Below are 26,111 nucleotides of genomic sequence, written 5' to 3' on the forward strand. Positions count from 1 at the left end.
AGACGATCTTGTTCTATGAATTCCTTTACCCTAGATATAATCAGCATTACATTTTTATCGTCTTTGCCTATAATTTCATTTTTATCTGCATCATTTGGTTCTACGTCGATAACTTTAGCATTGTACAATATATACACAACCATTATATATTTGCTTACATTTTCAGTGCATTGAAAATCAATGCAAACCGTTTAGTGTCTAGTACTTGATTAGAGCAAGGGCATTCACAATGAAAGTAAGAAAAGCAAGAAGATAACACAGGGACAACGACGTAGTACGTTCAGTTGATTGAGGACATTTTAATGTTTATGTTTTTGCATGGAATATTCACATTTATGTACATATAAATGCTATTCTTTTGGGAAAAATCTTTTTAATGATCATGATTGGATTAAGTGGCTATTAGCCGTACGGTTACACTGTTGTTCCCTGAGGCTTGCGGGCATTTGTCTTGTTGGCTTTATACATGACATACACGACCTTTGAACCTTGAACAGGAAATTTATTAAACACTAGAGATATATTATTGATACTTGATAAACGAAACAGGTACAAAATAAGATAAAGCTGGATAAAAAGTTATTGTATTATCGTATCTAAACCTATGTTATTACAATTTTACATATCCTTTCATATAATATTTTGCATTTGAAGAATTTAATAGATAAAAGGAGGGTTTTTTTTTTTTGGCATCTTAACTTCTATGGTGTTAACGGACGTGTAAAAAGCCACTAAAACCTTTACAAAATCAGCAATAAATCTTTTGAGACCTGCATGGCCAAGCCTTAACTAGAGAATGTGTCTTTTCATTTTTATATAACCTTATATTGACGTACTTATTCACTTTCTTCTGAATTGTTCATATAAGGATAATTTGGTATCCTATTTCTTATTGTACATGGTGTATGGCTCAAAATAGAATTAAAATACTGTAACTGTGTACTGTAAACCAACTAATTTTCGCGAGCGATTTATTTTCGCGTTTTTCGCTAGAGAAAATATAACGCGAATATAAATCCCCGCGAATACGTAAAACTTGGATCTTTCCTATTTTACTACATCAAATGTACTTAAAAATCGCGAAATTAAATCGCCGTGAAGTGGACTAGAATGGGCTAAGCGCGAAATAAAGTATCCGCGAAAATAAGTTCGTTTTGAAGTATGTCATTAAAAACGATTAATAGTACACATGCTACGAATGCCAAGACATGGATTAAAGTAACTATTTTTATGCCCCACCTAGGAGCATTATGTTTTTCGGTCTGTGCGTCTGTTCGTTCGTCCATCCGTCTGTCCCGCTTCGGGTTAAAGTGTTGGTTAAAGTTTTTGTCAAGGTATTTTTTGATGAAGTTGAAGTTCAATCAACTTGAAACTTAGTTCACATGTTTCCTATGATATGATCTTTCTAATTTTAATGCAAAATTAGAGATTTGACCCCAATTTCACGGTCCACCGAACATAGAAAATGAAAGTGATTTTGTTACGTAATAATTGAAGAAACGTCAGCGACAATATTCATCACAACGTCCACATACATGTAGGATAACGTTTTCTGTTCTTACAATGGTACTTACCATCATCAGTTAATTATATGCGACTGTCATACAAGTAAGAGGGTAAGCTAGCTGTAAAACCAGGTTGAATCTAACATTTTCTACATAAGGAAATGCCTGTACTAAGTCAGGAATATGACAGTTGTTTTCTATTCGTATGATGGGTTTGAGCTTTTGATTTTGCCATTTGATAAGGGACTTTCCGTTTTGAAATTTTCCTTGTAGTTTTGTATTTTTGTTATTTTACTCTTTTACTGTACTATAAATAATCATTTTATGAAATAACGTTTGTTGAGAATTTTGTTGGTTCCAATAAAAATATAAGAAACAGTGTACCCTTTCTTCTATCAAAATGTCATATAACGGGGAAAAAAAGGACATGATGTATCAATTTCTGACAAAATTAACAACGCACGCATGTCAAGGAATGTACAGACAGACACACTTAGGAGTGAAAATTAACGGAATCCGTTGAACTCATGAGACCTTCAAACTTGAAAAGACCTGGTATGGTGTCCCCTGATATGCATATACCACCATTCATGTAATTGAAAAATGAATAAGCTGTCCCAATTCGGATATCACATGTGATAAATGGTGCAATAATGTATATAACGATGTTAAACCCCCAAAGTGCATACTAGCAGTAATTTTGCCATAGTGGTACCCTCAGATGTGATCGAATTGCTTCACTGCTTGCGACAAACCAGAACATGACCCCAAACGAACAAAAAATTATGTACAAATAAAAACAAAATATGCAAAAATACTATTAACAAAAATACAGAACTATATGGAAGATTCAAGACAAGACAGTCCATAAAACCTGACATTACCAAATGCTCTACTATATCAACCAACGAAACGAATGGCAAACAATTGTCATATTCCTGACTTGATACAGGAATTTTCCGAAGAAATAATTCGTTAAACCTGGTTTCATAATTGTCTAAACCTTCCACTTGTATGACAGTTGTTTTAAGTTCCATATTGACAAAATGGTGTGAGACATGCATATTGAAATGTTAAATATATATAAATACATATAACATGTTCAGAAATGTAAATCTTAATGATAAAAGAGAGGCAAAAGATACCAAAGTGACATTCAAACTCACAAGTCGAAAACAAACTGACAACTTCATGGCCAAAAAAGAAAAAGACAAACAGACAAACAACAGCACACAAAACACAACACAGAAAACTAAAGATTGAACAACACGAATCCCACCAAAACATGGGGTGATCTCAGGTGCTCCGGAAGGATAAGCAGATCCGGCTCCACATGTGGCACCAGTCGTGTTGCTCATGTTAGTACAAATCCGTTAATAAGTCTAATTCGGTAGGTCACATTCGGGGAAAAGGGGACGGGTTTGTTGTTACGACATTTGGAACATATCCGCTTTCATCTGTGAAACGGATATTCCATAACGGTCAACCAATTCGTGATGGCGTTCATAAAATTTACGAAGGGATGATTTCAACTTCACCACTTGGAACTCTTGGTTTAATAGCTTCCTTGTGAGCAGTAACCTTCTATCAAGGAAATTATGGTATACAGGCGCTGCTTAAATGTTGCTACATATAAATGGAAAGTTCATAATCGGGAAGCTGAAATTCATTTAAATAAACTATAAACCTAGAAAGGACTTGTATAATGGGTTGCATCATCAGGCGTATGTGATAGTTACTTTGAAATTGACCGTGAAGGTCGACTGAGATAAAAAAAAAAATGTTTTATAAACAGTTTATATTGCCGTGCTTACCCTAGGTATAAAAAGGATGTCGTAAAGGAACAATTTAATCTGAATGTTATTATATTTGCGTCATCGGTCCGTTGAATATTACGAAGTTTGTCTTGTCACACAATAAAAAAAAATAGCCAAGAGTCAATAATTTACTCCTGAAAAGATTGCAAGAATCTGCAATTTGATCAGAATTTTGATTTTTAATACTCAACCAAAACAAAACAAAGGGAAATAAAACTCGCAATTAAAAATCTTTGCCAGCACTATCTAAAAGAAATAAAACGAACAGGCAAATTACAGTATAAAAAGCACTACACAAAACAAACAAAAAAAAACCGATTACGCAACACGAGCAATGTCTAAAGTCGCTATTAACTTATTTGTTTGCCAGTGTTGTTTTCTTTGACAAATGAATCTGTTTTCCGTACAGTTTATAATGCAGTAAACCGAAATCTTTCCAAAACGTTTAATATTTTGCAGTTTCCGGGGACGATTTTTCTTGAAAAACTGATTAGGTAGCAAATCTAAAATTTTATGAAAACAAAGAAATGAGTACATATGAGACAACTTTCAATCTTGAACAAAGGTCCCCGGTATGACCAAATGTGAATCAATTCAAAAGAGGAAACCAACGGCTTAATCTATACTACAGCAATGAACGACCAACAAATGAGGTCAAAAGCGATCAACGATCGACAACCACTGGTGTATTAAACTTTTAGGTTCCTTGCTTTGGTAAGTCACCAAACGAATGTGGCGTTTTTAACATGGCTTTACTTTAACAGTGGTTTAACAACAGAACACAAGAACAAACTGTAAAAAGCAACTGTAATAACATTAAAGGTACCACTTTTTCTGTCCCAGATGCGCATTTCAACAACAAATCTGAAGATCTTTACTAATCCCATCCGTATATGCACAGAAACAAATAGTGAGTTCCCGCAGTTTCTTAATGCTAGTTTAACACTAAATTGCAATTAATAAATAAACAGTGTTCTTTCAGACTTAAAGACAATCAGCACACATCCAACGGAAATAGTGACTTCATCAAGAATCTAATAAACGCGTTACCTTGTGCAATGCCAAAATATAAGATACGATATAGGATGTAGGACCATAAGTATTCATACACATTTTTATAGTTTGTTGTTATGTTGTGCTGTTTCACAACTGTTCCATGTTAGGGGAGGGTTAGCGCACCTGCAAACATATTTAACACAGAAACATTATGTTTGTAATTGAATTATAACTTCATTAGGTCTAATTAGCTTTTCTCAATGAGATATATTTAGAGATGAAAAATGGATACAAATCTTGTATCCAAAATTGGTTAAACGTCCTTATTAAATATATCAAACTCAATATGCATTTGAAACTGCCAAAAATCGGGAACTAAGTAAAAAGAGGGTGAACAGTTTTAACTGCCATACTTGCCATACTTTAATGACGTCCGGGAAGAGAGTGCCCATATTAATAACTTCAATCCAGTCTACACATTTCTTCAGGAACATTGCATGGCTATTTTTGAAGCACCTGAATTCACCCCTAGTGTTTGTGAGTTGAGGTTTGCTCAATCTCCAGCTTTATACCTAGTGTTTTCTGGATTTGTTCGTCTTATTGTCGTCCATGGCAATGTCAGTTTTTCTTCGACCTTTTTTAATGTCCGCTTTATATCTTCTGCCTCCTTTTTTAACTGTCGCTTGGTTTAGCTGATGGTCCTTAGAGTCGAGTCAGCAATGCTATCGTCTATGAACTATATGCGTTGGTATAGACGTTGTCGTTCAGTAAAGCTCGTTCGTTTACCTTTAATTTCGTCTTTCTTTTCGTTTCATTGCTATATGTTTACGTAAATCCGATATATATATATATATATAAATATATTTTGCGTTTATTCATAAGATGCTTAAGATCTCTCTCACTCTTTATACAAATGATGTTATCGCCAAAGTGATTAAAATTATTGTGCTGCTAAAATTTATCGATCAAATTCCTTGTTAGGAAATCTGCAAGAACTAATTATAAAAAATGTTTGCCAGCTGAAATTTTTTTGAATTATATTTGAAGGAACATTATTTAGTTGTTTGCTCTGAAAGTTTTGTGTATATATAAGATATATGTTTTACTACACATGTTTCATGACATACATGGAGGATAATTCTACACTTTTTAATTGATTTAGACTAATATCCTGAAAAAATTCAAATCATAAGTATTTTAAAATTTAATTCTGAAAAACAAATCCGCTTTAACTTTTTTCAGTGTAAGACTAGGTATTGGGACTAATTAACTAATTCAAAATATGGAGTATTGGTATGATAAATACATACTTATAATATGTGTAGAAAGATTGAACTGACACGGAAAACAGGACGACTTAGACATTTCGTTTTGGAGGCATACAAACAAGTTATTTGATAATGTTATACTATTTCGATTTTATTGAAAGACATAAACAGTACAATTACCTCCTATAGCAATGTTTTCTTTGCACTTGAATATTCATGAACTGGTTGTGACATCATTTAACAAATTACAAATTACACAATAGTTTTCGTTTCATTTTATAAATACATATCATAATAAGTGCAAACATTGTAATGTTAAATAATTGAATAACACCAATAAAAATGAGTGAATAATATTTTTGTATGTAGAATGTCACGAAATATTACACTGTCTGTACAAAATGACTACACGACTGATAGGAACTAGTATGCGAATAAATGAATAAGGGTGAGATATTTACACTAACAATTTATGTTCAGATATCTAGAAGCAGTAAAAATCAATTTCCTTAATTCTGTTGGCAAATATCCAGTTTTAACCAGTTTGATGAACGTTGATAAACCACACTTTGATTAAACAAATTTGTGTCGTGTATAATCGTGCTGGAATATTGCACTTGGCACTTTTCATTAAGTTATTAGAGAAACCACATTACTCTGTTGACTACAATTTTGCACCCCTTTCGATATGTATATTTTCAAATTCTGAATGCTCGGTAAACTTGTCACGTGTGGATACATTTTGAATTAAAAGAGGGTGATGTGTTTCTGTTAGAATCTATACAATCCAATATATGTTTATATACAATGTATATATATATATATATATATGTATATATAATTCGTCTAAGTCGCCACTGGTTCAGACGTACTTATATATATATATATATATATATATATATATATATGTGTGTGTGTGTGTGTGTACACTTATTTAGTACGGATATAACAATTGGTTATACTTCACACAATAACATCACTTAGACAACAATCATGATATATTGTGTGTGTATGTTTAGTCCTTTTGCTGTATTATTGTCGGATTTTGTTGAAAAAGATGAGGAGATACCAATGGGATAATGTCGTATTGTTTCTATGCTGAAGACGATTTAAGTATGGTGACCTTGGTATTGTTTTTTTTAATCTTAAATTGCCTTCAATCACATTCATTGCAAATGTCTAAGCTAAACAATGTAACAACAATTAGATATGTGTCAAATTAAAGTGCATACATTTCTTATACATAGATACATTTGTACACAAAAAAGTGTCACAAAACACAGTTTATTTTTTGTTTTGACATTTTGTTTCAAGTAAACATAAAAGTTATTTCACGTCGAAATGTCCATCACCGGATTTGCAAAATATCAAATTTAGAAGATAGCTTTAACTTAATCAAAGAGTTACTTCTCGCATTTCAGATTGCTTAAGATACATCTGGAAAGACTGCCACAAAAAAAATTTAAATGATCTAAGCCTATGTCATATTTCCTTTATTTTTAGTCAGCCATTGTACTTTTTGTTATTGTATATCTAAGTAAGCGCAACATGTAAATACGTGTACAATACATACATTCCCCTACAAAAACTGATTTACATCTAGGCATGCTAGTAATAATATTATTGCTGAACAGGTAATCCATGGATCATGAGTATCAGTTGGTTTTTTTTTAAAGTTAAAAAGATTAGTTCTTGGATTCTTTGGGTTGTTGGGTTAATATCTCATTGAGTTATATTCTGCATCTCTTGTATTTAAATTTCCTAATTATTTTACTTTCCTATTACAAAATCAAAATACTTTTTTTATCCCTGGCAGCAGTATGCTTCCTTAAATATGTTATTTGAGCTTTATATGAGCCAATATTTAAATATTGTTTTTAATCAATTATAATATTTTGATTATATTCTTGTTTGTTGCAGGATTGTCGTAGAAATATATTTAGTGTACACTAAGGTTACCATAAAGTTTTTCATACACACACACACACACACACAACGAAAAGGAAACACTCGAAAAAAAAATTATTACCATTATTGTCTTAAAAGAATAATGATTTCAATGTTGGTTTTGTTAAATCAGGATATAATATATTTTAAAAAGATAAACTATTGGTTGGAAAAATAAACAAGAACGAATGAATAACAATAGTACATAACTATTATGACAACTAAGACGTTAAATTATAGATATGTTTAGATTAATCTCCAAAACATTCAATGTTAACTTTGCTAAACATGTTTGTTTCACTATCTGATAACCTTCATTTTTGGCTTTTAAAACAGTCGTTAGTTCTGCAACTTCTGTTTTCTTATTGATTATACATGTTATAGTACTTCGAATTATTTGCATACATATAAAAGTTAAGTTTTGCATTCATCACTTTTAGCAACAACAAAACAACAAAACAACAGGTGCAAAATACAGTTTAAAATTGAATGTATATACGACTAACGGGGAGTCTACAAAATTCTCCTCTTACTCTATCTATCATGACTGCAATTGTAACCTATAAATCAACCTATATGTATACAAATATAGTCGAACATGTAAATGGAGTAAAGGAATGAATGTCTAATGTACCATGATTTGTCGATTTTCACATTATATTTCTTTTAAGTATTGTTTTTATATCTCTCTTTCTCTCTGTGTGGTGCGATTTAATATTGAATAATAATTTACATTTTTGATATTGTAGGGTAAACAAATGATACATTTAACACAATCAAAATCTTATGATTACATTATGATATCGTAAACGAATTCTAAATCACATATTACTGCATTGCTATTAAATATAATTAAATATATTAAAATTTAAAATTTTAATTGTTGATGAGGATACGTAAGTACCAACTTAAATGTGTTGAGATTGTACATCTTCTACTCGGATATCATAAATATATTAAACAAAAAAACAATTCAATATCACAATCATCAGTTTGATTCTTCAGCTTGGGGTCATACTTGTGTATGTGTGTTTGTATCAACATAGGGGTCAAATCCTGGAAGCTGTGTGGGTCCTGTATATGTATACTGTAAAAAAAAATGCAATATTTCAATGTTGACTTTAATTATGTTTGTTGTTAATTGTTTGCTTCTTGATTCATACAGGCATGGTTTTTTTCATAACCTGTCAAACGTGAATACAGCAACGCATGAAAGTGTACACATATAACAACGTTACAAAGTTTCATTTTGAAATTGCACGCTCTCGGTATCTATATCTTGTAGCATGCATTTGTAACGCTGAACAGTCCGTATTACTTGAATTACGGAATGCAACTGGGATATCGACATGATGAACATCCTACCCATCATGACATGTCAAATACATGTATTTTCATTTTCAATTCAAGACTATGTATAGGTGTTGGAAATATAACAGGCAATGTTTAAAATAGTTGTTTGTTGTTTTGCTTCTGTCTATTTGTTGGTTTGATTCTAACGTTGCAAATTTATAATTATGTAGTTAGTCTTCTTATCTTTTGGGATCAACCTATACTGTACATGATGAAGGTTATACAAAACCGCACGTATGTTTTAGATAAAAGCGTTATCATACGTTTATTGTTTTAACTAGAAGGACTGAACTATACCAAAGGTTTGAAGCTTATTTGATGTAGAAAGTTAAAATTGGCATAATATGTGTTGCTGTATATCATATTTGTTTCTCTTTTGTTATTTTGTACATTAATCAGGTCATTAGTTTTCTCATTTGAATTGTTTTACATTTGTCATTTTCGGGGGAAGGGGACCTTTTATAGCTTGCTGTGCGTTATGGGGATTGCTCATTGTTGAAGGCCGTATGCTGACCCATAGTTGTCAACTTTTACGTCATTTGGTCTGTGCTGGAGAGTAATCTCATTGACAATCGTACCACATATTCTTATTTTATATACATTATCATAGATGCGTTTGCAACAATATTTAAAAATGCAAACTGCCTCAAACCCAAAACAGTCAAAGTGAAGTAAAAAGAAAAAGAAAAGTATAGAAAGTAAAGTACAGAGCAAATAAAAGATACTGATGACCGACAGTTGAGTATTCTTTAGATATATATTATACATAAACAGAGAATCGATGAAAATAGTGAACAGTATAACAAACGTCATCATCTAACAACACCTGACTCCTTAGAATACAAACTTGCAAACTAAAAAAAAACAACACTGAACAATACATGGTCAAGGTAGCCTGACTCTGCAAAGGCATCATGTGAGCAAATTAAAAAGATAAAAACTAATACTTGAACAGCACGAACACCCTGAAACGGGAGATGCAGTATCAAGAGCTTTAAAAGGAAAGTATAACTGGCATATTCTAGTGTTACATCAAAAATACTTACAGTTCCTGACGATCCAGATTTTTTCAAAGGAGTTGTTGATTCTGGATTACCCGAATCCATAGATCCTCGGAAAGATAGACGAGCTTTGTTTCTGACAATAGTACCAAACCCTTGCTGCAAATAAATAAATAATTGTGTTAAAGAGGTATCGACACTATGTTACATCAAACATTTTACATAATTTTGGACAATGGAATAATTACGTGAAGGGTTGTATAAAACACACACACAAACATAATTTCTCTTCTTTGTTAGTGTTATTGAAAATGTGTTACTCTGTGTGTGATGAAGATTAAAGAATGAACCTAACCGTATGTGTACCGTATGTATTAGTCTGCCCTGCAATGTTGTCCGTTTACTACTACAATTTTAGTTAATGGTGTTTTAAGTGTTCACACTAATCAGACATTTCGGAAGAACGACAATTCTTGGTATCTAGATGATTTAGAACGTTCATCATTTTTCATTAACGACATTTTGCCAGCTTTTAAACATTTATTCAAGATATCATAAGTGTTATGTTTCTACATTAAACTTAAAGTTTACCTCTGATTTTCTGGAATCCACGATAGACCTATACAGGAATTCAAATCCAGCTATGATTACCGACAGGCTTAAACCCCCAATCAAAATGTAGAAAATACCAGCTACGTTATTTAGTTTCAACTCTGCTTCGCTGCCATCCTGTCAAAAAAATATTAGTTATCAGAATATCGGCTTTCATTATGAGTCACTCATATTCAATTATTAAGCATATGGCAAAAGTTTGATAAAAATCATTTAATAGGCAATGTAATGGGCAAAATAGACAACATAGATCCGATTGTGTTACAATTTACTATAAAATATCATGCTGACGAAACAACCGTAAAACGATACTGAATTGATACCTGTGTACGTATTCTGTTTCGGTTTTACAGCAAAAATTTCGTACTAACAAACAATATTTTCTTCCTTTTCTGTCAAACACAATAGTGTCTTTGGCATAACTGTCACACTTATTACTGTTATCAATTTGACTGATGAGAATATCGCTTAATCACAGTAGGAAGTAATGTCCAGCTGGATTCGCATTTATTTCATTTTTGCGAGTGTGAACATGTTTTCAATGTGAATGTTATAAAAATGCAAGCAAACAGATGTCATTCCCAGTTAAAGTATACCAACGCTTTAAATCAGCTTGAATTGAATATACAAAGTATATTGTATTTGTGTTAAAAAGTTATTATTAAAAATACATTATTTTGAGTTATAAAAGTTAAGAATACCTTTTAAATGCAGTTAGAAATATTTGAAATATAGAATAAATACAAAATAAGGAGATGTGGTATGATTGCCAATGAGACAACTATCCCCCAAATGAGGCAGCTTTATGTTACTGTGCAGCATACGACAATGAGCAGAACTAATACCGCATAACAAGCTATAGAAGACCCTGACATGAAAAAATGTAAAGCAATTCGAATTAAAAAAAACAACGGCCTGATTTATGTAAAAATCACAATCGAAAAACAAATGATCATGATATATACGTGAACAAACGACAACCACGAGCACTTAAAAAGGGTCTTTTTCTTAAATAGGTTGTTTTGTGTCAGACGTATTAAACGTGTTAGCTGTCTTTTTGACAGATTACATAGACCAAATATTTTCATTTACCATTTTGTCATTATAACGAAATTATCGCATACAACTGGTAATTTTAGTTAACTATAAAACCAGGTTCTGAAAATGCATGTACCAAGTCAGAAGTATGACAAATGTTTTCTCTAATTATTTCACTATTTTCACATTTCCCAACCAATTGTGAAAAACAAATGTTCTCCTCTCTAGTGAAATATCTGTTCCCGGCAAATGATTGGTCGACATTTAATTATGACGTCAAATTTTCTTGGTTTCTTCTGAATGCCCTATTGGGACATCATTAATAAAGGCGACCATGTCTGATGACGTCACATAAAAAGAACACAACTTTCTGCAAATCTTTGAAAAGGAAGGACAAAATTATTAAAGAAGCAGATTCCACTACTATAACTCGTGTATTACGGTATTTCTCCACTCTCAACAGTTAAATTTTAATTATTTAAAAAGCTCGACAAACCTCGCGCTTTGAATATCAAAATTTAACAGTCTCGAGTGGAAAATATCGTAACACACTTGTTGAAGTGGTGGAATCTATATTCCCATTACTTTCTTTGGTTGATAAAGTCTATAGTTTAATTTTTTTATATCTATGGACTTTATTTTTTTAATTTACCATTCGGTAATTTTGTTAATCCTCGCTGTCGTTGTAATTGTTCCAGGAATGGAAAAATAAGCATTGTACAAGTGTAACTATTTTAAAGAGAAATCGGATGTACAAATACGTAGTCATACAATAACCTAACTCCATGATAGCTTTTTAAGTTAAAATGATTGTTTTATTTATCCAACAAAGCAATAAACTACAATAGACAACATACATTTTTTCTAATCATTTTAATTGCACGTTTGGTTATTTACTCAACTTCTGAAGGGATTTGTTGTGTCGGAACTAGGTGCATGGTGTGTTTTTGCCAAAAAAATATTTCCCATGTTTGGTATGATGATGTTTTTTTAACGAGTATTCTTAATGATGTTTGTGAAATCTTCATTGGCGATACAAAAAAGTCACAAAAACAAACAATCTAGGCTGCAAATATTCATATGTTTAAGGTTAGTTTACATTCAAAGTTAATCCTTCTTCTCCAAATAATTTGGTATAACAGTTGCCCAAACATTTGAAAATTGTGATATTGTTTACGCCAAAAGATTGAAAAAACCTCTTTTTGTACGTTTAAAGTTAATTATCTTATATTACATGAACTATAGAGGGATTCGAGTTTCATCGTATTATTCGTTCTAAATATAACGTTTCTATTATTAAATGCTTACCAAAGCAGCTGATGGTTTGCCACACTCTGACCTCTCATCCCACCACTTTTTCTTTAATGACTGTAATACTCCTTTCTCTCTTAAGTGGAGTACTGCAAGCGTTAATGAATCTCTGAAAGGTAAAATGTTGTATTTAGAATACTTATCTGATTTTACTTTTTGTCTATCTTAACATTTGTTTGTTACCAATATTTATAAAAAAGATTTAGTATTTCATATAAGAATAATTTCCTTGCAAATTGTTCTCAATTGACTTATTTTTACATGTAGTTTTTAAAGTTTTTTCATTGGTGAACTCGTCTTAACAATCCATTCTTAGGATATTTCATGCGATTGTTATATTAGCACAAACAAGTACTGGTTAATATGTGTCTTCATATACCTTAAATCGGATCCAATTGGTGTAGCGATTCCATAGCCCTTTGAATCCAAATTATTTCCTACTTTCATTGTATCGCATGGTTTTCGTGTGTTTTTATATTCGTTCGTTGACGACTCAATCAAATACGCATATTTGCCATTTTCATCTCGTACTCTTTGTACACCTTCAGCTGTTGTCTTTGCAAATACATCTTGTGCAGAAGTCATATAGGCCCACATACGCTCATAAATGGCAACCTTTGACAGCTGTAAAACGCATTATTTTATCACATTACAAATGTACTATTGACAAATTAAAGATATGTATATGAAAACAATATATCTATTTATAAATATGGTTGTCGTTTGTTGATGTGGTTCATAAGTGTCTCTCGTTTCTCGTTTTTTATACAGATTAGACAAATGGTTTTCCTGTTTAAATGGTTTTACACTAGTCATTTTTGGGGCCTTTATAGCTTGCTGTTCGGTGTGAGCCAAGGCTCCGTGTTGGAGGCCGTACTTTGAACTATGATGGTTTACTTTTACAAATTGTGAATTGGATGGAGAGTTATCTCATTGGCACTCATACCACATCTTCTTATATCTATATATATATATAGGTACTACGAGTAAAACGATATCTAGACTCTTGTTTTTTTGTTGGTTTTTTTTTACATTGAAGGGGAAGGGGGGTTAAATAAAAAAAAATATAGCTCCAAAACCTTTGGTTATTTAATTGTGTATGCACACGTATAGGTCTTTCTTGATTGGTGTGTTTTAAATCATTTCTCTAAGTCATGTAAATTTAGGATGGATGAATTAAAGCTACGAACATACATTGAAGATTTTCAAACAGGAAGGAGAAGTAAACCTCCGTCTTTTAATTTCTTTGCAATGCTATTACTTTAACAAAAAGAGACCGAGAGATCTATGTATTTGTTTATCAAACGTTTTGCAAATGAATTATATGTACATAACACATGTGTCGGAAATAACGTTAATCGGGAGTAACAAACGTAGTTTTTGGTACAATTACAGATATGGTTTTTGCCCTTGACATTTGCAAACAAAGTGTATCGTTTAAATTGTCCAAATCATCATATGACCGTGATCTCAGTTTTTTTCTTAAAAACCATTCATGTACATGTTCATGAAAGCTGTGTTAACTAAAAGTAGAGCGTCATAGCACCTTTAATTACATAATGAGATACAAAATAGATCGCAACAGTCATATCCTTATTTACCCTAAAGAAGTCAGCTGTAGTTCCATACTCATATACACCATACTGAATTTGTGTCTGCTTAGCCAAATCTTCTGCTGATTCAATGGGTGTATTCATTCTCTCTACTGTAAGGAACGCGGCTAAGTTTGCAGTATATGAGGATATGATAATTAAGGTGAAAAACCACCAAACACTACCGACAATCCTTCCAGAAACAGATCTGAAATCAAATTAGAAAATATCCGTTTATTTTTCATTCAAAACAATTGTTAAATGCATTGTAGGTTTTTTTTAACAACAACGTTAGCGTCTATTTGAAGTTAGGAACCTCTTTATTAGTTTTTGTACGATAACTACTTAATTACGGGATCCTGAAAAAGGAAAGGCACATAATTGATGTGACTTACTTAAACATGTGTGTAAGTGCTCAAAACATTCTTACCAGAGACAGTGGGGAAACAGCACAACATAATAAAAAGCTGTTAAATCAGTTGGAGCGGACTTGACTCGTCAGATGGGAAAGGAAGAAAAAACTAAAATGAAAACAATTGTCACGAAGTACCGATTTGAGAGTACTCATAGTAACTTGAAGAAAGTTCTAAGCCTATTTCAACTAATGCTGATACGTAAACCATGTTTTCCGAGACTAAAATGCCAATGAGTACACATACAAGGGAATCATATACTTAAGATATTTTCTAGAAACTTAGAAAACAGAAATTTCATCAAGTATTGTATATTTATTTTGATGGGTCAGTTCATTTCAACAATTCACAGTTGACCCACATATCTCATATTTCCTTTGTTTTGAATTAAAATGTAAGGCACTCATGACCTAATGTGGTGCAAGATATAAATTTGAATTTTAGTTGTTTTTTAGTCTGTTTTCTTTTTGGCGAAAATGAGTTTTCTGTTGCATATGGCTGTAGAGAACAGAGAAAAAATATGCTTGACTATATTCAATTCATAAAATGGCTTACTTCGGACTTATATCACACCCTTGTTGCATGAATGCTCCAAGCGAATACCATAAACTGTTTGATATTGTAAAGTCATTTCGTATTGTCCTGTCGTCTTCTATATGCCATTCTGTTGGACTAAATCTACTGACAAGAAATAACACCACACTAACTCCGACGTAGGCAAACAAAATGCACATCCAAATTTCATAGGACAATGGGTCCATGAATGAGAAGGTGTGTGCTTTTTTATTTGTTGGTTTTTTTATCATGATACTGATGCCTAAACTCATAAACGGTTTTGTAAAATCGACTACTCTTTCTCGTTCTGATGATATTGTCATCGCCGCAAAGGCAATATCAGCAATCTGAAAAGAACAGAAGTTATATACTCGCTATAACTATGTTTTTTTTTCATATATCTTTTATACCATCATTAACTACTAAAAGGATGATAAATGCATTAGTGAGAGGTTTATTATAATAATAATAATAATTTTCGTAAACTTTCTGACGAAAATAAATTAATTTGGCTTTTAAGCAATGAAGACACAGACAGCATTTATATAATTCATAACTTTTAAAACAACTGTCCAACGAAAGAGATGCACTAATGAATAATTGACTTCAGAGCTGTTCCCCTTTATTATTGTAAGAAAATGTCGTGTTCCATATTGCTGGTTTTTATTCACCAGTATGTATATTTCATGCAGTTGTTTTCTTTAACAAATGAATATATGTTCAATTTTTTAATCATAAGTACAGTTACTGTAATTATTCTGCCCTAATATGGGCACTGTGATTTGTTAACAAAATTGTTTGAATTTATTAGTATTTGTTGTTTCCCTTGATATTGCATTATTTCGATTATGTGTGTGTTTCTTTTATAGTGGTATACGACACGTACTTACCCCTCTGGTTAATTCTCCGATCACACCATTCCATGTGCCGTTTTCCAGTTTTTTGCCATATGTACCATCCCCAGAAATGCATAGTGTATAATTAAAATGTAGATAATCAGATACTTTTTCTATCAGATCTATTATATAACCTTGGAAGTTTTCTCTTCCACATGTAGCTCCTATTTGTTCTCCTTGTTCAGTCCACATTACATAAGGATCTTCCTGTAAAACACCACAAGTGTTCATTATAAAAGGAGGATTCTACTTTTCTGTTTGCATTTTGTTTCATCGTCAACTTCACTATCGTAACCTAATAACCCAAAAATGATGTATATTTTAAATCTAGTTTCACCTTCTATTGGACAAGAAAATATATTTTGTTTATTTTGTGTATTTTTTTCAACAGACATCATCTTTAATTTAGTTTAGAGTGGTAAAAGTGGCGTTAAATATCAATCAATCAATAAACCAATTTAATTTTTGTTATGTATTTTGATAAAATGGTTGTCTTTCTAGCAGGCTATTTCTGTTACTATTGTAAAGTTAGTGAGCGGGTCTTGTAAAATATCGACCGTTTCAACAAGCTTCTATTCTGTCTTTCTCGCCGGCAAATTAGGCAAACGGAATGATTTGAACTGATCTCCGCTTAAAATATTCGAAGACTTCTCTATTTTACCCACAAACCCTGCAGTTGATATATTCATACATAGATATGTCATTCAGGCGACATCTTGTTGATCACGATTTAAACTTACTTTCTGATATAATTACATGATTTGCGTGCGTGTGTGTGACAGATGATTTGACCAGAAAATAAATCATAAAATAAAATATATAGCAGATCCTGTGGCATTCCCGCAAACATGATTGTGAACGATACACAGCCTAAACACATCTATATGGTGTTTAATTGAATGTTTTTGTATTGTTTGCCTTTTTTCTATCGGTCATTCTACTAGTATTATCTGTCTTTATTCGTCCTCTTTTTTTCCCATACATGTATGGTGTGGTCTTCGTTTACAACATCAAAAAACATAAATTCTTGTTGATGTTGATAAATTTTGTTTGTTATTTAATGTAAATGGTCTAAAGGTATTCCCATTCAAAGTAATAAATAAGCTACAAAACTACGTTCACTATGTGATATCTTCAGCTCTTTCAGTTTAACTGATACGTTAGCCAACTGCAGGGCTCATAAAATGAAATAAACAATATAAGTTTAGTAATTTATTTAGTTAATATAAAATGTAGTAGCAATAGTTATTACATTGGTAGCAATGAATTACATTGATTTCCCATACAAATAAAAACCGATAATTTCACATGTGAAATAAACGTGGTTATTTCACTCTCTGACGTCATACAACAATAGGCGTTGTCAAGACGTCGATAACGTCGGATCAAAACAAATTGTGAATGCGTAGGAACAAGATATAGTTCCTTACATTTTCTACATTAATTTCCTTAAAAAAAGCCATTTGCCAATGTAATAAAATGAATAACTAATCAAAGAATTCAAATATCGAACAATATTCAACTCGTGACCGAACAACACTGATAATTAACTCATGCGCTACGCGCATTCGTGAATTAATGTGTTGTTCGGTCACTCGTTGAATATTTTTCTCTATTTGAATTCTTCGATTAGTTATTCTTTAATTAATACATAGAACGTTTCATAATCCATTGTGCACAATTCAATAAAATGTTCGAAATGATTAACTTTGCTATGAAAAATTAGTGTGTTTGTACCAGCTTTGAACAGAGCCTAGCAATAGTTATTGAAAATAGTCACAAAAGTGAAATTTTGTATAATGCTAAGATGTCAAAAGTTACAACCATTAGACGTCTCGATTACAGTTTTTTAATGAATGAACAAGAAAAATCTTGTTCAATTCCATGAGAAAGTAGTATATAATACTAATGTTATTGTTAAAACGCATAAATTGTCACCTTGACTGTGGTTATCCGTCGAACTATTTGTCTATTTGTTATATTCGGTCTAGGCGCTGTTTGTATCTCTGGTTCGTGTAACTGTAGTTGTGTTGGTGGGTTGAAAACTCCTACCTGAAAAAAGGAAACACGATTTTATAAAGTCGTCATATATTTATATATTTAGAGGACAACAATCAGAATCTGATAAATGCTGTAAAATATTAGTTAAGATAACATAGTCATACAAACTCGAGCTAACAAAAAAAACGAGAGAAAAACAAATATAATTACAGATTTTAGGAGCAGATAAAACTAAGTATTGTTGGGAAATCAAATTATTCTTTCAGTCTGTTACCTGATACAAACTATTTCTTTATTCTAGACAAATTTTAATTATTCACGGAGTTAATTCCATACAGCAATGTCTTGAACAGAGAAATTAAGCACGATCGTGTGAAATTTGAGTTTTATAGATTTTCAATACAGAACTTTTTTTAGTTGTGATGCAAACTGTAATAATAAAATTAATTGATATTAATAAAAACGGGATGCAAATAACAACATTATGATTATAGACTTTATAAATGTGTAACTATGTATCAGGCCTTGGTTTTCTTGTTTGAACCGTTTAACATTTGGTCATGTTGGGCTTTCATCGCTTTCTAAACGGTATGCGTTTTTCTCATTGTTGGAGGTCGTACGGTGACCTACAGTTGTTTTCATCCACATCATTTCGTATCTGGTGGATGATTGTTGCATTAGGAATCATACCAGATCTACCTACCTTTATTTCAAAAAGGAAGAATGATTTGAAGGACAATACCCGAATGATTTTAAAGTAATCTTATCATATATTGCTATGTTTGAAATACTATTTGAAATGTTTTTTTTGCTAGACTTTGTTTTGACTATTTATAAATAATGTTATCATAAAATGCTAGGTTTGAAGTACTATATGAAATAATATTGTAACTTGACTTTATAATGTCGAGTCATACCAACACAATTAATGCCTTACCTTAGTCAAAGGTTTTAACCACTATATAGTTTTTCGTCCTTGTTTTTAATGTTTTAGAAACACATATTATTTTCATTAAAACATGATACGTCACATCTATCATCGACTATCGGAACCAACTAAAAAAGTAAACCCAATTAGAAAAAAAAACAAAGGAACAAAACCATGAAAGAAGAGAACAGTTCATACTTTAGCTATCTGCATATTCATTCTAGTTTCGAAAAGAGGAAGCTTGAACTCCTTTCGCCAGCCATTTTCCTGAAACTTTATCGGATTTTCACTATCACTTTTTCCATCATACTCTCCCTACAAAACAGATAACAATATTTTCGAATCGTCTTATTTAGGTATTACACAACAGATGATACGTTGCCATCCTATTGCGTATGGACATTTTAAAAGATCATGTATTGATCCATTCATTCGACTCCATTTTCAATTGACTAGGATTGTCAGTTTTCTTACCGAAAGTCGGTGGTTCTCTCCGGGCATTCCGGCTACCTCCACCAATAAAAATTGACCGCCACGAAATAGCACAATAGTACAGAAAGTATCGGTAAACACCAATCAATCAATCATTTAATGTTTATAATCAATAGTTTCACTTAGGAAGGCAGATACATTTTAACGAAACCCATACAGGAACGGTTTATTAATCGAAAGGTCAATCCTACCTGAACAAATTGCTACTATAGTTTTTGGTATTTGTACAAAATTCATTCGTTCAGAATTAAATCTATTCACAACTTTTATAGACTTGAGACAGTTAAAAGCCTCAAAGAGTTACCTGCCTGTTGTCGAGAACTGTTTGTTGCCCTCTGTTGTTTTTTTTTTTTCTTTTTTTTTTTCGGTTGTTGTCCATACACCTTATCGCTATTTGTCCGCCATTACTGGACATCACACAAGTTCCCGTAAAATTTTGACGTCATAATAGAAAATATCTGACGCCACAATGGAAAAGTGATTGTTGTATGACGTCAAAAGTTCGAGCGGGACTGATTCTCGGGTCAAGCGGGATTAGCGATAAGGTGTATTGACGTTTTCCCCACATCCCCTTTGTTTCGTAAAGAAGTGTATATGTAAACTTTTAGAAATAAACAAACGCGATTTCACTTGCAAAAATTATGCCGGTAATCATAGTACAGAAAGTAGCGGTAACCACCAATCAATCAATCAATCAATGTTTATAATCAATAGTTTCACTTAGGAGGTCAGATACATTTTCAAGACTCGTCTACAACAAAAAAGAGAAACGAATGAAGCTGATTTCATCGAACATATTTTTAAAAAAATATCATCGATCAAGAACGCTCCTGAAACAATCGATTTGTAAGAAGAAAAAATAATAGGTTTGTACCTCTCTTATAGCATTCAAAACACGTTTTCCGGGCCTAAATGAAATACTACGTTCATTGTCTCTACACTTGATCATGTCGTCTGGATTACGTATCTGGGTGACTGGATCAGTTAGTTTCTTCAAAGCTCTATGAAAGACCAGGACTGCATCTTCAACAAGTACGTCCCCATACTTAAATCATAACATGAATTTGAACATTTTTGTTTTATCTTATTATATATTATCAATTTAATGAACAGTAATGTCTCTTATAATTGAAAGAATTATTAAGTAATAATTTTAAGGCATTTTCCAATGTTTTTAATACAGTAAAATCAAATTGTCAAGAACATCCTATGACGTTCATATATGATCATTCTAGGAATGGTAATTCACTGATTTAATTTGTTTATTGTATTCATATTGTTGTTTTCAGTGTTGGTCATGTCAGATGATCTTTGACAACGTTTGATTTTGTTAGTTTTTGTGTGAACTTCCCCTTTTTTAATTTATCTTGGGAGTATTTGACAATAAAAATACTAGCAGATATCTGGTTTGTTGTGACGTGAATATTTTGGTAAATTCGTAGATTGTATTTATGAACAAATCAATTATTACTCATAATGAAAAAAAAAGCAAGGATTTATTATGTGTGCTTTTCTCTGATGTCAGTGTGCGAGAGTATCGATTAGAGGTAAAAAATAACAGGGAATATTTTTGGTTCGAGGAATAATGTATTTACTTCAAATAAGCACATTTTCAATGTGAAAATTTATTTACGATTTTGTACGTGACTTACTGTTTTCCTTTTTCGTGATTGAGTATTCCATGGCTCTGCTTCAGGGACTTTCAAACTGAACCCAGAAACGTTCATGCCAGCGGATAACACTGTTGCATTCATGTCGTTGATTCCCTAAAATAAGGTGTGATAAATTAATTACATTCATGAATTGTCATTTTTCTGTGTATTGTAATACATTAGAAAAGTATTAGTTAGTGGCGTCAATGAGTTTCCAGGTTTAAGTTTTTTTTATGTCATTATATTCGTGCAAACTTCTGAAACTGCACATGTACACAAAAAAACCGGGTACTAAACATTCATGATTTTCATTAACCACACAATTAAGAATGATACATTAGATATAAGTACCAGCAAACCAGTATTCAAAGGTCAGTCTCGAAACCCGTGAAATGTAACCTTCTAACGCGGATGACCTTCTTGTAGAGGTTTCAAATGCATAGGTATATTCAATGGTGAACAATAACAGGGTCTCCTGACAAGACATGGTTTCGCTACACAGACACGAACTTTAAAGCAGATTTGGGTGTACTTTGACAGCATTTATTTATTAACCTAATACTGTCCTAAGTTCATGATAAATCCTTTATTACTATCGTTGCCTTAACGATGTATAAAAAAGAAAACTCACCAAAGAAACTAGGCTTATAATTTTGAGTTTTCTCATGGTCCCTTAGCCTACATTTCCGGATTTTTTTCTACTTAAGCGATGCATTTAATGTTTTTTCTGCAGGAAAACCTGAATATATTTCTTCCATCTTTGTAAAACCCCATACAACTGAAGCACTTCTGAACAAATATTTTATTATTTTTATTATTTCCACTACATTTCCTCCCAGTTTATCATTCATTTGTCACTTATACTCCTCATTACCGTTAATTTAGAACTCCTTATGTGCTGCTTTCAAATAAAGATGCATTATATATATTTTTTCTTTTTGCAAAAGAAGGTTTTATCTATGAAAATTGTTGTCGTTGTCATGTTAAATTGTAGTATTTAACGTCCTTAACTGACCTCTAAGAATAAAATCAGCTAATCTTATGCATTTGTCATTTTATATTAGAAGAGCTTAAATAAATTTGTAGAGGCTGTGACTTATTTTTCATAAAATACATAAAACAATCTCAATATGTTGAAAGGCGAATGTATTGATTTACACTTGGCTTTTGAGTTTATTCAAGTTAACTCTAAAATAACTTCTAATCATGCGCACTGTCGTACATTTTACTGAGAATTAAAAATAGGGACTGGAAATATCTATTATATCTTGCTCACATAACCAATCCTATGATTCATAACTTGTAAGTCTGAATAAGGCTAAACATAACATATTGAAAAAACTATTTCGAATTCGGTTATTGATAATTACAAATCAACCTTCCTGAACGAATACGCTACCAGTCAAATATGAAATATAGCATATACAATAAACAAAGATTTGTATACATGAAGTTGAGACCTTACAATGCAACAAATAATCAAACATCGATACCATTGTTATAAACATATCGACATTTGGTATTTGATTTGATACTAACCAAATCAACAAGAAGAAAATGAAATCTGTTGTTGCTGATGTCTGGATCATGTTTCTGTAAAAGAGAGACAATCGTAAATTCAATTGCATTAAAATACTCACACAACAGAAGTTTAAGTGTTAAATGTTTAACACACTCATTGCGTGTAATCAATTAACTTTATCTATTATCATTCTTTTTGAGTCTGCATGCAATTGAAAATATCAACCTATCCTACCTTCTTATTTCAGTGTCGTGACTACGGTTCAACTGCCAAGTTTCTCTGTAAATTTACATACCATCTGAGACCAAATGTTAACATTTAGGTCGATCAAGTCTGTTTTCCTATCTGACCAGACGATACAATTAGGCTAAAAACTAATCAATCAACGAGAAATAACCTTGCAACAATAAAACTTAGAGCCTACACAGCTTAATATCATGAGTTTTTTTAATACATACAACAGTAATAAATCAATGATAAAACAGAAAGAAAACTTAAAACCTGATAGCTTCATATCACCTTAAGCATATTTGGACCAAATGATAAACATTAAACTTCTGTTAGTTCCTTTGATGTATATCATAAAAGTCATGGTGTCTGGCACTACTTCATGCATTAATCAAAAGCGTTGGTAAATACAAAAATCAGATTTGAAATTTATCTCGACAAATTAAATTCACAGTGTCTGTTCCCTTTTTTAATACATGCGTGATTTCATAGTGTTTAATAAACTACAATGTCCATAGTGTGGTTTCAATTACAATTAACGACTTCAAACAATTTCATTATTCACTGAATTTGGTAATGACTTAAGACCAAGGCTGACGAACTTAAAACATCAATCAAAATAGTGCAGTAGCATATCATAAAAAGATTCGTTTAGAAATACCTATTCAACTAGTTCTTCTTAATTGATTTGTGAGATTTGAACATCGGTAAACTAATGTTGCATTAATTTACGCCAAATTCTAGTAAAGTGCTTTTTTAACACAAACCCCACATATCAAAACAGTCATTAGACGCAAATTCAAATATTGATTATTTACAATATACAATAACAAAACTTTGAGACCATTTTCTGGTGGGGTTTTCATTTATTAAATAGAACTTTACCCACTGAGCAAAAGTGTCAGATATGGAGACAAAAAAGCTTTGTAGCCTTCAGTCAGGATACTGTTGTTATATATTCCTACCAGTGGACTATGAATTAAAGACGAAGTGAATTAAATGACAATTAGTCAGAATTTCAAAAACAAGTGTAGAAGTCCTCAAACCGCAATCATCGTCTTAACCCTCTTGAAACTTTCAGAGTAAGTAAAGCAAGAAAAGTGCTTCGAATGTACCAAATGTATGAAGTGTTATTTTTATTTTCTAGCACTGGATCGATATAGCTGCTGGTTGACTTCTCAGTCACTGAGGGTATCATCAGCTCAGTAGTCGGTGCATCGGTACTGACAAGATATTTAACATGGCTTTCTTACATTATCCGTTGATTGATTTAGAAACTATTGAAAATCTCAACCCGCACAGGCAAAATATAAATTCAAAAGCATATAGTTGTAATTGTAGTATTTTAGATATATATATATATATGTATATATATATATATATATTTCTGTATTATAAAAAGATGAAAAAACAAATTTTACCACAATAGAAGTGTAAATTTCGTATTATAATTAATTCTACATTGTATGTGTATCTGCTGATTACAACAAAGCTGTCAATGTTATACTTAATTTTAAATTCTTGTCTACCTATAAAACAAACAATAAAGGCTTATTCTGGAGTGTCTATGTGTTATTTTCTGTTGCAAAGGAGACATTATAAGTTTCAAAATAAATTAAGAAGATATCAAGATGGTCATTAAGATTTACAAGACGATAAAATACAGCCACATCATGAGATTTAAACAAAAGCTCAGAAAGACAAATATTGTCCACAAAACACAAGACAAAAAAAACCCTTATAAACAGTAGTGAACACTGATGCTCCAAAAGAATCAGCTGTTACTGCAACACCCTTATTTGTTGCTAATGTTAACAATCTGGAAGTTAATAATGAGTAAGACAATAGCCAATACAGCGTCTTACCCATCCGTATCATATGAGTTCAACCTGGTTTTCAATAGGGTTTGTATTACATATTTTTTAGTTTCTAGTGTAGTGTTTTGTGGAATGTGTCTTTCCGTTGTTTTTGGGGGAGTCATGGTGTTGCCTGTTGTTCTTCGGCTTACGGTTCCATTGCCTCTTGTTATCTTCTTGCCTTATTGAAGTTGTCTATTCTTTTGAGATAATTTATTCATAAATAGATGTGGAAGTATATTTGAAAATAATTTATCGAGAAATACTGACAGTAAGATCTGAAAAGCGTCTGCAAAATATCGTTGATACCTACAATGGCTGTTATAACTTCCTGTGATTGGTCAGAAGTTAGGTCTAGAAATACTCTCAACGGTTCCTTTGTAATTTCATTATAAATATCTCGCAACATCTGGTGGCAGCTTTGTACTGAAACTATACGCTTTACAATTATATCTAGGTCTAGTTCCCTTCTATTAATGTCTTGATATAATTGTTGTAGTCTTACTAATCCTGAATAAGAAATACGCATATTTAAGTCAGTTTATGAATTGGTTAATCATATTTAAAACTTCAAAGGTAAAATTAGCGGAACATGTAAACTTATACATACGAAAAAAAAAATCAACACCATCGTAATTTTTTTTGTTTTTGTTAATCTAAAGATCAGTCAGGATTCTACTTCTTCAAAATGTTTTCCACATTACGCCACCTATTTTTTTCAATCGTGAAAATGGAAGCCATTGTAGGGATGACGCGCTGTCAATTTTGCTCTTAAAAACCGATAAATTTATCCACATAGCGTCATTACGATCCTTAAATAAAACAGTTGTATTTTAAAAGACAAAATTATCTACTAGCTAATAAGCATCATTTAACGTACTTTTAATGCCTTTAGTTAATCTGAAACCATAATTGTCTGATCAGTTGTCATGGTGAATTTTCGATAGTTCAAAAACATTACAAAAAAACTAATTAAATATTACGTGGAAGTGCAGACTAAACATGTGCAGAGGTTGAAGAATAATAACCCTAGATATCACACAAAAAAAAAGAAAAGTTATGCATCTTTAAGATTCACAAGTAAATTCTGTCGACAAGTACTTTTAAAAAAAATATTTGATATTCAAA

At 31.8% G+C, this 26,111-nt stretch overlaps 1 protein-coding gene across 1 annotated transcript in view; it reads right to left on the minus strand.

Annotated features, from left to right (window-relative positions):
* Nucleotides 1-5,716: 5,716 nt before the first annotated feature.
* Nucleotides 5,717-26,111, minus strand: part of LOC127715509 (glutamate receptor-like) — a 42,737-nt gene continuing 22,342 nt past the window's right edge. The window contains exons 4-17 of the mRNA XM_052221566.1: nt 25,297-25,493; nt 22,917-22,970; nt 21,378-21,491; nt 20,600-20,770; nt 19,432-19,548; nt 18,243-18,356; nt 16,299-16,511; nt 15,409-15,755; nt 14,450-14,648; nt 13,228-13,472; nt 12,846-12,957; nt 10,479-10,616; nt 9,933-10,046; nt 5,717-8,620 (exon numbers count right to left, since the gene is read on the minus strand). Coding sequence (XP_052077526.1) covers nt 8,546-8,620; nt 9,933-10,046; nt 10,479-10,616; nt 12,846-12,957; nt 13,228-13,472; nt 14,450-14,648; nt 15,409-15,755; nt 16,299-16,511; nt 18,243-18,356; nt 19,432-19,548; nt 20,600-20,770; nt 21,378-21,491; nt 22,917-22,970; nt 25,297-25,493 — 2,210 coding nt within the window. The 3' untranslated portion in view covers nt 5,717-8,545. The remainder of the gene's footprint in view (nt 8,621-9,932; nt 10,047-10,478; nt 10,617-12,845; nt 12,958-13,227; nt 13,473-14,449; nt 14,649-15,408; nt 15,756-16,298; nt 16,512-18,242; nt 18,357-19,431; nt 19,549-20,599; nt 20,771-21,377; nt 21,492-22,916; nt 22,971-25,296; nt 25,494-26,111) is intronic.

This window comes from Mytilus californianus, unplaced genomic scaffold (genome assembly GCF_021869535.1).
Source record: "Mytilus californianus isolate M0D057914Y unplaced genomic scaffold, xbMytCali1.0.p SCAF_9, whole genome shotgun sequence".
NCBI classification, from domain to species: Eukaryota; Metazoa; Mollusca; class Bivalvia; order Mytilida; family Mytilidae; genus Mytilus; species Mytilus californianus.